The 16,590-nt window shown below is 35.2% G+C and overlaps 1 protein-coding gene across 1 annotated transcript; it reads left to right on the top strand.

Moving 5' to 3' along the window:
* The first annotated feature begins 335 nt into the window (after window positions 1-335).
* Window positions 336-8,172, top strand: LOC130805640 (zinc finger protein CONSTANS-LIKE 10-like). The gene is made up of 6 exons (XM_057670427.1): window positions 336-491; window positions 1,830-2,480; window positions 3,279-3,503; window positions 5,246-5,550; window positions 7,907-8,039; window positions 8,140-8,172. Exons 2-5 carry the CDS (start codon window positions 1,920-1,922, stop codon window positions 8,034-8,036), a joined length of 1,221 nt encoding a protein of 406 aa, XP_057526410.1. The 5' UTR covers window positions 336-491; window positions 1,830-1,919; the 3' UTR covers window positions 8,037-8,039; window positions 8,140-8,172.
* Window positions 8,173-16,590: the final 8,418 nt, after the last annotated feature.

Raw genomic sequence — 16,590 nt, 5'->3', positions numbered from 1 at the left:
CTTGATGGTTTTCAAACATTGTATGGATGAATTCACATAGTTAAATAAAATGAAGTCATTCAAGATTTGCCGACCATGAGGTATGAGTTGAACTTTCATAAAAATGATGACTTGGCAAAAAACAGGTTGCCAAAACTGAAGCATTAAAGCGGCATACGGGTTGGGCCCTAACACTTTTCGTCGCATGAACTCCATGGCCCCACCTATTTTCACTTTTTATCACTTTTTGTCAGAATTTCTTCCCACCCTACTTTCTTTATATTTATAAAAAATATCTTTTTTTGTCCATAAATACTTTATTTTATTAAAATGAGTCTCAATTTTGATTGGTTTTTTTAATTTTAATTGCCAAATTTAAGCTGTTGTGACCCACACACAAGCAAGAGTGTACAATTCATCAAGTAGATAGAAAAGAGAGCACAGCCTCTGGACTCTGCACTCGTCCCTTTTTTATTGCTTTTTCTATCAACAGATTTCTTCCTAGATTCCTGGTAATTTTTCCGTTCTTTGATTTTGACTTTACTTGATTCTTCTTCATCTTCTTCTTTTGATTTTTCTTGTTTGTTTTTAGTGTTTATTTTTGCTTTTAATTTTGCGTACTTTACCTAAAAGTCATCATCTTTTTTTTGTGTGTGTGGAAATTCCATGTTTTCTTGTTCATCGTTTCTTTTATTAGAATATGAAATCAATCTTATATTTGTTTTTGATCCGGGATAAGGATAGAAAATTTCCAGAGAAATTGATTGTTGTTATAAGCAGTGAGAATCGAATTCCGGAAAAGCCCTTAACCAGTGGTTTAACTCATGATTGTTGAAATCAACCTGATTATTTGAGTTGCTATTAAATTAATGTACTGATGGTTCGGTATTAGTAGTTTTCAATGAGTTCTATTGTCGGTGTTAGTTTATTCCAATACTCTAACTTGTGAAAGTGTATTTCAGGACATACTTATTACTTTTCATAATTAATTTGCAACATTTTCTTTGAATTTGTTATGGTCATTTGACTAAATAGTGGTTTAGGGTGTATATGAAGGAATTCTGTTGCCTATTCTTTCAACTTACTTTTCTCTTTCTGAGCTGTTTGGGTGTTTCTTCATGGTATGGATCTTGACCCTAATGGGATAATTAAATGGAAAGCATCAAAATTGAATTAAGTGCATAGTAATCCATGTTTGAATCCTCAAATAGCCCATAACACAACTACTTAGGTTTTTTATTTTTGATCTCGATTGCAGAAATTGATTAAAGGTTTGTGATAAGTAAGAACAAGAGGTATTAGTTCTGCAACATTGTTAATGTTGATTATTCTCTTTTTTGTTTGTGGGCTGTCAAGGGAAGTGCTTGTAAAATGCACTACCTTATAAGTCAATGTGTACGCGTCCAGATCCGGGGAGGTTTTGTGCATATGCAACATGCTTGACTGCACAGGACCCAAGGGGCCTTTAGTACAACTATATGTAATATGCCTGGCTGTATGAATGTTTGGTCCAAAACATTTGGGGTTAGGGGGCCTCCACTATGAAAGCGCACAAGGTCATAAATTTTTTTGCCTGTTTTGCTCCGTCCTTGTGCTTATCTTGTTGATAACTGCACTGAATTTCCTTGTGTATTAGGTAGTTAGCTTGCTCCTATTATTAGGGTAATTAGCTTGATAAGAACAAGGTATTGTTGACGCATTAAAATGGTATTGATAACTTTCCTGTGTATTATTAAGGTAGTTAGCTTGTCCCCTATTGCACTTTACGTGGAATTATTGACGCATAAAAATTGGAATTTGTTCAGTGATGTTTACATTTCTCTTCTCTAATTTTGTTTCCTTATGAACAGGTATTCAACTACGTGTTCCTGTAAAAAATAAGTTGTGGGGGGCAAACTGGCCCGTGATTTGAATAAGAATTTTGAACTTCCTTAGAAATAATGGGATATTTATGTGACTATTGTGGGGAACACAGATCAATGGTGTACTGCCGATCTGATACAGCTTTTTTGTGCTTGTCCTGTGATCGAAATGTTCACTCTGCTAATGCCCTTTCGAAGCGACATTCTCGGACTCTTGTTTGTGAAAGATGTAATGCCCAGCCTGCTTTAGTTAGATGTATTGATGAAGAAGTATCTCTATGCCAGAAATGTAATTGGGAGGGTCATGATGAGAAAACTTCATTTCATAAGCAGCAAAGTATAGATTATTATACTGGCTGCCCTTCTGCATCAGAGCTTTCCAAAATCTGGTCATTCATCTTAGATATTCCTCTGCCTTCATCAGATAATTCTACTTGTCAAGAAGGATTAGGTTTATTGAGTATTTCTGAGAGTGGTACAAAGAACTGCATGGATCATGTTGATAAAAATGACAATCAAGCTGCAGTTGCTGATGGGAATGATCTCAATGAATCAATTTTTTGGAGTGGACGTGCATCTAGCCCTGAACTCCGTCTGCGTGAATGTCCAGACCAACCTGGGTGTACAGAATCCTCTCAGGTAATTACCACTTCAGCATTTTTCGGATTAGTCATTTGGATAGGAAAATTGTCTAGTTACGGTCTCACTAAGCATCCTGTTGTGGCTTCATTCCTTGTTATTGTTTTCTTGATGCAGCAGCATCCTTTTCTGGTCCGAACTTGTTTAAGAATCCTTTAGATATTCAAAGTAATCATATTGATGAATCAAAATTTATAAAACCCCTAAACAAAGAAGTATTTATCTATTGCAGTATCAGAAGTCTTCTGTGACAATGGTTTTCATAAAAAGAACAGTACATCAGTCATGCTGAAGCCTGCTAGTCTACTAAAGAATTTCCTGGTACAACCAAAGTAAAATCTGTGAAGGAACAAGTTAAAAAAATTGATAAGAAAATTGATGTATTCCTCATAACAAAACATATAATGATTAGGTTCACCATTGCTTTCCCCTCCAGTGCCCACATATTTTGTCCAAAACTGCTTTCTATCATTAAAATTTTAGTTGTGAAATTACTGATCACTTGTAAGTTTCTGATGAAGTGCGAATATTTAATTGCGTATCAGGTATACGAAATATAACACATTGGCACTCTGAACCATCGAGATACTTATGGTAAAGCTTTTTGTTAAGGACAAGTATATTGCCATCTCAACCTGTTATATTAATTTAATATCATCAAAGTATTCTGTTATATTAGTTTCCTTTAGTTATTCATTTTTCCCTCTTCCAGGGGCTTTTCTGGATCAGATATATTGAACTATATTTGGAGGTGTTTTTCTGGGTTGCATTTGACAATCTTTTTTGTCTTCTGTGCAGATGTTTTATTCCTCTTATAGAGTTGTTGCAACATCCGAGGATGACCTGTTTGCAGACATAGACATGGATGAAGTTGACATAAATTTTGAGAACTATGACGAGCTCTTTGGTGTTACTCTTACTCACTCGGAACAATTGCTTGAGAATGGTGGAATTAACAGCTTGTTTTCAAGACATGACATGCGCATAGCTGATTCTAATTGCCAGGGTGGATTGGGTGCTGAGGTTTGTTTCTTGTTGGACCTCAATTTTTCTTAGAAGTATCTTTTATGTTCTAATCCAACTCTATCCAACCACTTAACTCAATATAATGCGAAGTTGAGGATTTCTTACCAATCACGTCAAATTTTTTTTAAAATCCTGTTAATCTAACTATGTTGTGTTAGGCTGAAAAAGAAAATTTTTAAGCTCATTAGCTTATTAATGGCCAGGTCTACATTATTTTAGATCTTTGTCCTTACTAGCTTTAGATTTAATTCTTTTTTCATTTCTTTTTAATTATTGGTTTATGGAAAAGGTTAGGCTGATAGGGATAAGTATGAGGCTCGTTAGCTTATTAGTGGCTAGGACTACGTTGATTTAGACCTTGCTAGAAAGCATGTACAGTTTTACAAAACCCTTGAGGATGTCAGCACAAGGTATCCACAAGGAAATCAGTTTGAGAACTGGGCGTACCAATCTTATAACATCTTCTGCTCCGAAACCTTGAAAAGCTTCCATAGAATGGCACCAAGCTTAAACAAGATGAATCAATGTATCCCATAAAATGCTCACTCTTTGTACTTGTATGAGGAATTCCCAACATTTGTCTCTAGCTGTAGTATCAAAAACTATTAACTTCCACAACATACATAGGAAAAAAGCTGATGTGCTGAAATAGAATTGTAGAAGCTTGCCAACTTCTCTTTTAACCCTGCAGTATCAGAACTAATAAACAGTAGGCACATTAGACCTATGTAATGGGAAATACACTTATTTGGCTCTTAAGTTCACCTATCACTCTTAACCAAGGATCAAAACTCCAATCGAATGAACACTTCTAGATAATACACTCACTTTTAAAGATAATAAAGAAGCAAATTGTATCCAAATATCTTGCTTTGTCATTGGGCCACTAAAATTCTGTCTTAATTGGCCATCAAGAAGATAGATGCCAATCTTAACTTACATACAGTGGATTAAAGTAAGAAAAAAATTTAACAATGTTAACTTGTAAGAAAAAAGGCACTTCGCTTGGCAATGCTCTCTAATTACAAGCTTGTGGTTAACTTCAATTTTTTACCTTCAATTATGGGTTTTTTGCACCTAATAAAGGGTGTTGGGAGAGAAGAAAATCAATGGGGTTGTTCTCAATAAGCATTTCACCAAAACAAAAATTTGGTACTTAAGGAGTGTCATTCGTATTTTAAATCTTTGGTTTTGGATTATAATTGAATGTACTAAAATAACTTGTAAAATTACGTTAGCTTCCTATTTATGTGAAGTTGTGGATGGTATTTGATTTTAATGGTCCATTGGAAACAATCTTTGTTGTTTAAAGGGTAAAGTGGCTCCCACTTAAGCGGGTTTAAGAGGGGGTCGGATGTATATAACCTTACCTTACCATGTTAGTGATAACAAAGAGATTTTTTCTGATAGACTCTTGATAACAAATATGATTCGCACATAATTTAATAAGTCATCTTAATAGTCTATTATAACAAAGAACTATATATCTTTCGATCAAAATAAGGGACATATGATTTGCTTTTGCAAGTACTGAAAATTTTGGGAATAGTTCTTGATTCAGTTCATTGAAAACCTGTTTGTGTTCTGTTATGCAAAGCTTTAATTTGTAAAGAATCCTAGTTCCAAGGTTCTCCAATAAGTAGCATTTTTTTAATGGTGTATTGTATTTTACATTATTGAGCTGGGAGTCCATTTGTTCTTAATAGTGGTGATGGTGATGATATTTTGGTATAATGCAGGGGGCATCGGCTGGAATTACTGGTCAAATGCAGCCAGCATGCAGCAATGCAGCATCTGCTGACTCAATCATGAGTGTCAAAACTGAACCAAACATTGGCTTTGCGGCAAAGCAAGCCCATTCTGGTCTCTCCTTTTCTGGCCTTACTGGAGAGAGTAGCGGTGGGGATTATCAGGACTGTGGAGCTTCTTCATTGCTTTTACTTGGAGAGCCACCCTGGTGTCCTCAAGGTCCTGAAAGTTCTAACCAATCCACTATTCGAACTGAAGCTGTTATGCGATATAAGGAAAAGAAGAAGACCAGAAAGTAAGTTTTGCAGAAAATTAATTTTGTTTTGTTTTCCTTATGTCATCCTTCAGGACATAATAAATTTCTTTGTTGCGTTTTTTAATTCATACGCATTGTTAATATGTTATCATTTGTCTTGTTTGAAAAATATTTGTGACCAAAAAGGAATAGTTTTAGCTTAAGATGCTCTTAGAGGACATTATATGGTGACCAAATACTTCTGGTCTACACAATACCCGAACAAATATATTCATCTATATTGTGAGTTAGGACCTTTTGTGATAAATTAATAGATTAAGTTGTCTTTCTTATTATTCTTAAACTTTTTGGTGCATGGTCTTTCTAATTTATCCTTTGTGATTGAAGACATGAGGAAATCTCCCGTTCTTTTAAGGTTCTTCTTTGAATTCAATAAAGTGTTTACAAGACTCATCAAATAAGAAAGTGTTAGTGTAGACTGAGTTTCAGCTTTCTTTCCATGATAATCTATTCTGTTACATGTTTTCTGAAATGAAACAATGATAGCTATGTCACTGCTTCTGCCTTACCGTCGTTTATTTAGGCCTCTGTGTTATGCATTACTAGTACTCTTTAATACACATACATGAGAACTTTACTCTTTTATTTTAGTATTGGTCAGACGGTCACACTTTCAGTTGATCTTTTCCCGGCCAAAAAATATGAAAGTAAAATTTTTACGTACCAAATCAAATATCTTACATCAAATCCGGGAAAACCTCACAAAATCCCCCCAAAACTCTTTGATGCTAATTGTTCTTGTCTGGGACCGATAACAGTTAAGGTTACTCTAAACTGGTCGAGTAAGAGGATTAAGGAGATGATTAAAAAGGTGTTTGATGTGTGTGATGCTGGTGAGAGACTTGTTTTTTCTATCCTTCCTGTAGTAAGACCACTTAAATGACTAGTCTGTTCAAGTAGTGCATGATAGATGGCCTAAAGTTACCCTGAGAACCACATCCGACGCTCAAGTCAGACAATCCCAAGTGCACAGTGACCTTAGCTTGAAGGAACTTTCTAGGGTTTATTTATGGCGCGAGGCTTTAATAAATGTTCTTCAATGCAAGAATCAATGCAAGAAGAGTAATGCTTATTTACCAATGATTGAGAGTGAATAACAATAAATGAGTTAAGTTTGGGATACCTGAGATTACCTTGATTGTGGGGAATGTTAGTATATTTATATCCAATGTTTGACTTGGAGCAGTGAAAATCCTATTTTGCTATGTAATGTCTCTCATGACCTTCGTGCGTACCATTATATATCCTTTGTGGTGCAGCACCTTTCCTAAGCTTTATGAGTAGAGTCAACAATGTCTTTTGCCGTGGCAGCTCTCTTTTGAGTATCTCCACTCACATTTCACTATAGCAGCCATAAATTTAATGGTACGTCCTTTTGAAGATTTTGAGAAGATCGCGCAGCCCAAGGTAAAGGATTAGGTTCTAGATCCTTGGACCCAAATCCAGATGCTTACAAAAATGAAAGTGGCTTTTGGGAGGTTTGCCCAGGTTTGATGTAAGATCTTTTCTTTGTTAAGTAAGAATATTTTATTTGAAAAAAACAAACGGAAGAAAATATCATCGTGTTAAATATCGACTGCATGACGGGATCATTGCATCGCGACCACATCAATTTGTCATAGTTTTTGAGGTTATTGCAACTGCAATATAGGTCACGGTAACCGTAAAACACCGTGAAAGTTGTTTTGGAACCGTCACGGGCTCACGGCAGCAACTGCGACTGTGCTTGAGATTTTACATTATGGAAAATTTTCTGTTTGTCAATTCTGCCAAACCACTAGTCCACTACATTATACTTATTGTTATAATCTTATACATTTGAGCCAAAATTTGAGTCAAGACTTGGGACTAGTCTTTAGGAGGTTCTCAGAGTTTTATGGTAAGACTAAACCAGCTAAACCTAGAAAGAGGAGATATACAAGGACTCTAAGTTGGATACGCAGAGAGTGAGCAGAGAAATAGAGAAGAATAAGCTAAGTGGCGGAATTAGAACAAAATCAGTAACAAGATGCAGCCTTGAGCCATCAATTATTGTACTCAATCCACCATGAGCTAAAATATCAATTTATGCTCAATCAGCCACAAGCCAATCAGCAATTTATATTCAAACAGTAGAGTGCAGCAGCCATAATTTATAGGATTATTAGTGATTAGTTACTGGTATATGGGTCGATTCTAGTTTGCAGTCATACTGGGTGTTTATAATCAGGATGTTGCGAGTTTTATGTGGGCAGGAGAAAGTCTGACAGGGTACTCGTTGAATTCTTTGTTTATTGCCGTGTCAGTGTGCTGTAGTTTGATTTACTGACTGTTTTTCTTCTTATTGATGAACTAGGTTTGAGAAGAGAGTTAGATATGCATCTCGCAAAGCCAGGGCTGACGTGAGGAAGCGTGTGAAGGGCCGATTTGTCAAGGCTGGTGATGCTTATGATTACGATCCTTTGAACGATACTAGGAGCTTCTGAAGAGTAAATTCCCATCCTTATGATATGGACCTTCTGATTTCATGTTAGGATAGGTTAAAAAGTAAAATCTTTCTCGAATGACAGTTCTATGGTAATATTACAGGAGCATGTCAGCACCAAAATCCATGTTGTAATTTCAGGTTCAGCCCAATATTCAATTGTGCATCGCAAACACATCAGATTACTGACAGTAACCATGAATATGAAGGATGGCTGTTCGCCTTAGCTTCCAATGGTTAACAGTTGGAGCACAGTCTTTCCGGCTGACAATAAACTCAACCATTTTGAACAGTCTATCCAGATTCTCCTGCTCGTAAATTCTAGCACCTGATATTTGCCAGGTATAGATGTACTATTATCTGCAAAAATGGTATTCTCTCAGTATTTCTGTCATAGATTTCCTATGGCATTGTATTACCTTGTATGTAAAACAAAAGACCTGCAACTGCAAGCTTTAAGAGGGAACTAGCGAGGGTTTCGTCTTTTTTCCCTTTTCAGGGGTTGATGGGTGTTTGTATAACATGTTCTGTAGATTATATGTACATTACCTGTTTCTCTATCTCTGTAATATTTTTTCTCTTTTGGGAAATTAACAGAAGAGTTGTTAGTGTACATTGTATATCTATTTTTAGAAGGTTATAGGGTTTATTTGGTCTTTGAACAACATTGTTCGGTATATGAAAACTTATTTTTCAATGTAAGGATACACTGTTGTACTATTGAATTTGCAATAATTTTCATGATTTGTTCCACAGAATTTGTTATACGTTTTTTTTGAAGTAACGTCACTATATCTTGTCATTTATTATGCACACATTTAGTCACTTTGTTTAGTATGCTCTATCTTAGCTTTCAGAAACAAGGTATTGTATACCTCTTCATTCAGGTACTGATTTGGAAAAGCACTAGACTCTTTGGCTCACGATAAGCAATTTTTGCTATTGTTCTCCTCCCATCGTCAATGGGTGAAGCAATCTCTTTGGAAGCCCTAAGGACTAAGGTAACATAACCTTCAAATTGCTAATTATATCTTGATCATCCACATAACCCTGATATTAATCTTATGACTTATAATTGATGATATTGTAATTGTGGTGATTAACTTTATTCTATACAACCTTCTCGGATGAAGTTGAGAATCTAATGAACTTGGACTTCTAAACTACTTGTTCATTAGAGGAGTTTTTACCACAAATCCTTATGGAAAATAATTAGAAAATTTGAAAAAAAAAAAGATAATTTAACAACTTTATTCAAAAAATAAACTTTGAAAAAACTTTATTCTCAAAATAAGCGTCCTTGCCTCCGAAGCTAGGCTTGGTGTATACTCGCACTTAATAACAGCGAATTGAAACAAATGATCAAAATTTGAGTCAAGCCTCAAGTCGCCGTTAGTACAGCGACATTAAGGTTGACTGGTCAATCCTTAATGTCATTGTTACTAACAACGACTTGAGGCTTGATTGGTTTGACTTTTATTGACTTTCTTGTATGAATTAAAATAGCCGTTGTTAAATTGAAAAATAGCCGTTATGAAGTTGAAAATAGCCGTTGTTATTATGTTCTATAAATAACTCCATCATTTCCCTACTTCATTGTATCCAATCTCCATAATTCTTGTTCTAGTTAATCAATTTTTAAAGGTAACATAAGGTATTATGTTAGTGTTATTCTCAATTTATAAATGTTAATATTATTTTTGAATGTTTACTTACGTTACTATATCATATGTGTTTCGTAGATGTCACAGGAGCATTCTATTGAAGAGCTTTCTGATTGTGGTTATGAAGTTGAGATTAATACAGATTGAAGCGACTTCGATCCTGGGCGTGATTTTGTTGCTTGTCCTTTCTGCTTGGTTGAAGGATTAGGTTGCACATACTTTAGATGGATTGCTCCGGAGGGTACCAAATGGCAGAGAGACTTAATAATACGGCTTGAAAAAGAAAAACAAGAGCTTAAAGATGAGGTATTTAATCTCAAGAGACAAATAGATGATATGACACATAGGAAAGAAGAGACTGAAAGGATTATGAGAAAGTTTAAGAAGCAATCTTAGTTAGCGACGGTGGTTTAACTTAACGAATGAACTATGTAATTTGATATGGATTCGTTGAACATGAATGAAATTGTGTTGAATTTTCAAGAGCATTTTCCTTATTTGAATATGATTGTCTGTTTGTTTTTGATTAAATTCATATTGCATTCTTGGCGGAATGATTCATCGCCGAAAACTTTGAGTACTTAACATCATTTCATTCATAATAAACGTGTGATAATACGATAAAAATATATACATCTACATATATATTACAAATTATACACAAAAGTCCAAATGTTACAAATATTGAATATGTACAAATGTTCAATGTATACAAACAGTATACTAATGCTAATCCTCCTCCTGTAACCTGTTTAACTGTGACAGTTTACGATGCCTCCTACGATAGTAAGAGGCCATCCCATGACGCTCGGGTAGGGGAGGTGATTGATAATGTGATGATCCAGCCCCCTATAAGGACCCGACACCATAGTCGGGGCACGTTAAGTCTACCTCCTCAAGATGAACGTCGGCATGATGAGGAGATGACCCCTGCTCGTCCATACTGGTGTCGGGCACAACGACTTCTGGAATGAAGTGCTGAAACTATGTCCCTAGGAGTATGCCTTGGGCAATCTCCCGTACAGGCTCCTCTTGGGTGGAGCTGATGACAGATGCAATGCCCTGTGCCTGCATTAAGACTGAAGTATTAATGAAATGTATAACATGTAAGTTCTATGGATAATAATCAACGTTGAAGAATACTTACAAAGTGTGTCATCGTCGGTGCTGCGAGAGCGTACTGGGCTACCGCGATGATACCTCGTGGTGTCATCCATCGATGAGTGATGGAGAGGAACCACGTCATGTAATCCGCCATAGTAGGTGCGCCTACAGCCTCGATCGGCGCACCTTGGGCCAGCAGCTCCAGCCTGTGATCCTAACGAGCTATATGGCGCCAATTGATCTCCAACCAGTTCTTGGGCTCCCTACCCTTGCGTGAACTGTGATGGAGATCCGCCACTGTGTCACAACGCGGCGGGATTCCCTGTACCATCCCAAATTGGTGCAGTATGCGCTCAGGGAGATGCACTTCGACTATGTCGAAGCATATCAAAGGTACAGAGGCTCTCCACGCCCCTGACAAGATCCCTGAGTGCTAGGCAATGCAGCGTATGCCTCAGCGAGGTAAGGGTCCCATCGAAACTACAGGTGAAAATGTAATTAATAAATTACGCAATATGATAGTTACAAGACAAGTTGTAGTGAAGTTTTTACCTGGTCAGCTTGAAGTAGATCGAGTTGATCGCGGTAGAACCCCACGCTCGATCCTGTGTGGGTCCTTGTACGTCTTTCAAAGGACCACCGTGATCCATACGGCACATGTGGGGGTGGAAGAATTGGTGGCGCAAATGCACCACGTCCCACACTCCTCATTAGTTGACCAATGAGAATGTGCTCCCACGCCCAAAGCTATGAATTACAGATATAAGTAAGTAAATGAAACACAAAAACAAATTAAGAAATAAAGAGTTAACATGTAAAGTTAGTACTACCTACAGAATAATTAGGGGCCCGACGATCTCCTTCACGTTCTTCTGTGAAGCTTCACACAGTCTTCTATACAGATAAGCTAGGGCTGCGGAACCCCAGCTGTAACCGGAGATGACCTCCCATGGCGCATCAAGCAACGTCAAGTACAAAAGTTGTACCCTGTTGCCAGTCTTGTCGGGAACAAGACAGCACCAATCAGATATAAGAGATACGCCTTAGCGTATCTCTCAACGGTTCAGGGAGGTGCGAGAAGTTCTGCGTAAGCCATGTTACGCGCAAGCTACTCCCTTTGGCTACCTCTGCGGGAGGTCGGACTCCTAATAATCTATGGACTTTGTCTTACCAACTTCTTAAGTCACTGTTACTAATAGCGAATTGACCCTTTACTAATTTTTTGACCATTTGCTTTAATTCACTGTCAGTAAGAGCGAGTTTACACCAAGCCTAGGTTTGGAGGCAAGGACGCTTATTTTGGGAATAAAGTTTGAATGAAGCTTTTTTTTGGAATAAAGTTGTTAAATAATCTTATTTTTAAAAAATTTTCTAAATAGGAGTCCACAAATAATTACTAGTTACTAACCTTGGATAGAGTGCGAAATGCATGAGGTCCCCTATCTAGGGATAGCCCAAACCCCATTGATCCTCATTTCAGGGATTTCTAAGAGGATTTCAAATTCTAGCCATGAGCCATTAATTTCCAATCCAAAGCCTTATTATAAATAACCCCCCACTAAGCATGTTTAGCCCCTAGTTCTAGTGAGGTTACCACCCACATATATTCAAAGTAAACATAGAAATGGACAACTTAAGACTAAACATGATTGAGTTAGCTAATGAGAAAATTATTACTAAATAAATAAGATTGAAAATACTAGATAAGCAAATATGAACTTAAACATAGAAACATGTAGAATATTCCATTAAAAAAATGTATAGGGCTATTTCCTTAAAATGTGTCAAACTCGAGTCCTATATACATTTCATACCAATTTGGTGAACCCTTCCTGCTGATCAACTTCTAATGATCGCACCACTCATGAACGCATAAGAGAAAGACTTATGCATCAAAAAAAGCAAATGATTGAGTTGACACGTCATATATATTAGGAGACCAATGCTCTACTAAGCATGCAACAACAACATTTAAATATGTTGCAATAACGTTTAACTAACATTGAAAACGAAAACACGCAATTAAAAGAACTTCTCAGCCAAAGACATTACAGTTATTGACCTGGGGGTCTAGTATGGGTGGTCCAAGCTCATGTTAATTTTTTTTGTAATTGTATGTAAAATTCCACGTGGTAATCCTAAGGTTTTGGGTTTTCCACGTGGTAACCAAAACTTTTAAAAAATCCACGCGGTAAGCATGAGGTTTACTAAATTGTTCCACCGTGACCTTTTTCCACATAAAACGTTAGCAAACGTTAATTTCGAAGCTTTTAGGCTGTTGTACGCTTATTTATGCGACTCATCATTTTAAATTTCATCATTTTCAACCTTTTCTCCCAAAACATAAATCTTAACTCTACCATCTTTCATTCAAATCACATTTTCCCCCCAAATTCAAATATAGTACCTGAAATGGTGAGTTAGGGTTTGTGTTTTGGGGAAAAGGTTGAAACTGATGGACTTTGAAATGGTGAGTCGCATAAATAGGTGTACAACAGCCTTAAAGCTTCGAAATTATCGTTTGCTAATGTTTTATATGCAAAAAAGGTCACGGTGGAACAATTGGGTAAACCTCAGGGTTACCACGCATATTTTGTAAAAATTTTGGTTACCACGTGGAAAACCCGAAACCTCAGGGTTATCACTTAGAATTTCCCTTTAATATAATATAAAGTATATGTTTTTAGATTTTTAATGGTTTATTTTAATTGTTTGTCTTTTAATTGTTTCTAAAATTTTCACATATATTATATATCATATTATATAATATTATCATATTTATAATTATATATTATATTAGTCTTCTTGTCCCCTTTTATTCTGTAAGTGGGTCTACTTATTTTCTTTTATAGGTTTTTTCTCCCATGTAGCTACGTCTTCGTATCTTTCTGCGAGCCGGGGGACTCCTTTGGCCGCGCTCTCCTCCATGGGTATGTGTTGTCGTCGTTTTCCCTCCCCAGATCCTGTCCATAGTTTTTCTATGAGCGAGATATACTAGGTTGGATGATGATGATGACTATATTTATAATTATAAAAAATAAAATCACATATTATTTTTAATATAAAAATTATATTGAAAATAATATGAGTATGATTTTTTTTTTAATTTTTGGGTAAAAACTGGCGACCAAGTCTTGGTGGGGACTTAGTCGCCTTTGGCGACCCAATAATAACACAACTTTAATTTCTAGTTGCCATTAGCGTCTCAATGGCTAAGCTCCTCTGGTCGCTATAGGTTACCTACTTATGACAAACTTTTGTTTGCCGACTAATATCGACGTGACTTGGGGGATTTGTCACTATTTGGTCGCCTAATTAATTTTGCCTATTTTCTTTTAGTACTAGTTAGTCGTTGGTCATCTGTTGGACCCAAGAAATACATGTTATACTTGTTGCCAGCTTAACTAAAAAATCTTGTGAAGATTGTGTATATAATTGTTTTAACCCTTAACCTTTCCATGCTACAACACAATTTGAAGCCTGGGCCATAGATCGCTTGAGATATTTTTAGCCCTTTTGTATTTTATAATTCTATGTTATTGTTTGATTCTCAAGTTTAGCCTTTAGTATTTCTTCCCCATGCCCATTCATGTCAACTTTGCACTTTTTTTTCTTTTTTTTTTTTTTTTTTTTTTGGCAATTGAGCATGTTTAATCTTTATTTACCACTTGTATGGTTTATAACTCCATATTATTTATACGATATTTCCCCTAATTTATGAGTTTAAAAATGATGTGTTTTTATGCTATTATCTACTTTTCATTAAATTTCCAATTTGAATGAGAGTTTATGGGTCTTTACTTATTTTGCAGGTGAAATAAGCGTATTCTATGAAAAAGAAAAAGTTTTGAAGACATAGAAACACTAAGTAAGGAAATGAATCTACTATTTTAGTCATAGCTTATGATAAAGTTAAAATGTAGCAAGACTAGAATTATTAGAAAGAGGATTTCAATAGTTTTTCAGGAAACATGTCATACGTCCTAATTAATTAAACGAATATTGATTAGAAAGTTATGACTTTTAACGACAACAGTCTCTCTAAATCAAATCCGCATAGGCCAAGCCCAATACAAAAATTAGTTAGGGTTTTGGCTATTCTAGGCTAATCAATATTCACAAATTCTAGTTTAGGACTGTCTTATTGATAGGACGAGTCCAAGCTGTACATAACTGATTTTAATATATGTGATTGATTTTAAGCTATATGTGATTGGTTTTATAGATGTAAGTTTGCACTATATGTTTCATTTTATCATTTATGTGTACATTCTTAAGGCATATGTGATCATTATTAAAAGTGATCATTGTTACTATATAATTTTTTCATTAATAGATTATTATTCTCATTTAATTAAAGAAGCATGAAAGAAGTCAATAGTAAGCACTATGTGATCAATTTAAAGCTCTAAATGATTGATTTTAAGTTATATGATTATTTTAAGGTGTATGTAATTGGTTTTAATGTGATCAATTTTTAACTATGTCATCCGTTTTAAGCTGCATATGACTTGTTTTATGATGTATGTAATCATTTTTTATCTATTAGTTGTACACATTTTAAATTTTAGTTGTGATTAATTTTTAAACTGTATATGTTCAGTTTTAAGCTATATGTGACAGATTTTTAGCTACTTATGAGCGCTTTTAAGCAATATGTGGTTATAGTGAGCTGTCTCATATGCAGCTTCCTAATGTTGAGACGGCCGCATATGATTTTATAGTTGGCTGTCTCATATGCGACTTCCTAATATTGAGACGGTTGCATATGAGACGCACTAATGAATAGTAGTTCTATTTTTTCTCAACAATTTAATCCATTCTTTAGGATAATATGTAACTGTATAAACCCCTTACGTCCCGTTTGGTTAGTGGTACTAAATTCCGGTAATGCGAATGATTTATAGCGTAAAATTTCATCAAAAGTTCCATATCATTCCCATGGTAATGAAACTTCGATCACAAAAAGGTTTTTTGTTTACAAATTTTCATTACCGCCTAATACTACATCTCCCAATGATATACACTAGAATGAAAATTATAAAGATATGAGATAATTGAAGTTGGACAAGTATGACTATCAAGATAGCAAGAGATTTTTCAACTAAAGTTACACTAGTTTGCATTCTTATTACCATTGTTTAATACCACCTACCAAATGGGCCGTTAGTGTCACCACATTTTCTTAAGCCTTTAATTTAAGTTATGTCATTGCTTTTTTAATTGTGTTATATTTTATTGATTTTATTATGTTATAGTTTTATTTTAGGATAATATTAGATTATTTCATCTCTATATTAGTTTTAAAGTTTTATTTTGAATTTTTCATTAATTATTTATTTTTTGTTATTTACATGTTGATCTTAGTTTTTATATTTCAATTTTTGTTCTTAATTTCCATTTTTATTTCTTGTATCATGATTAGGGTTTTAATTATTCATTTCTTGTATCTCGTACTAACATACCTAGCTAGTTGTTTCCTTTCTGTGGTAGAGCATCGAACCCTAATGTATATGGATTGGTTTACGTATGGTTTTACATATGAAATTGTGGGTCTTTTAATTAAATATGTGTTTAAGGAAGCTTAGATTAAAATCTTTGTTAACTTGATCAATATCACTATGAAATCAAGATTAACCAACCTTAAGATTTATCCAATTAAACATTTGTAACCTTTTTATCTAAAAAATGTTTGAAAACGTTAATTCTACTGCCTATTGCTGGCTTGCTGTAAGCATGTACCCTCAAGTTTTTTTTTTCCTCTATTAGTTTTTCCATTTTTCTCTC

The sequence above is a fragment of the Amaranthus tricolor genome, chromosome 1, assembly GCF_026212465.1.
Source record: "Amaranthus tricolor cultivar Red isolate AtriRed21 chromosome 1, ASM2621246v1, whole genome shotgun sequence".
NCBI classification, from domain to species: Eukaryota; Viridiplantae; Streptophyta; class Magnoliopsida; order Caryophyllales; family Amaranthaceae; genus Amaranthus; species Amaranthus tricolor.
This window is presented reverse-complemented; position numbering and strand designations above follow the sequence as displayed.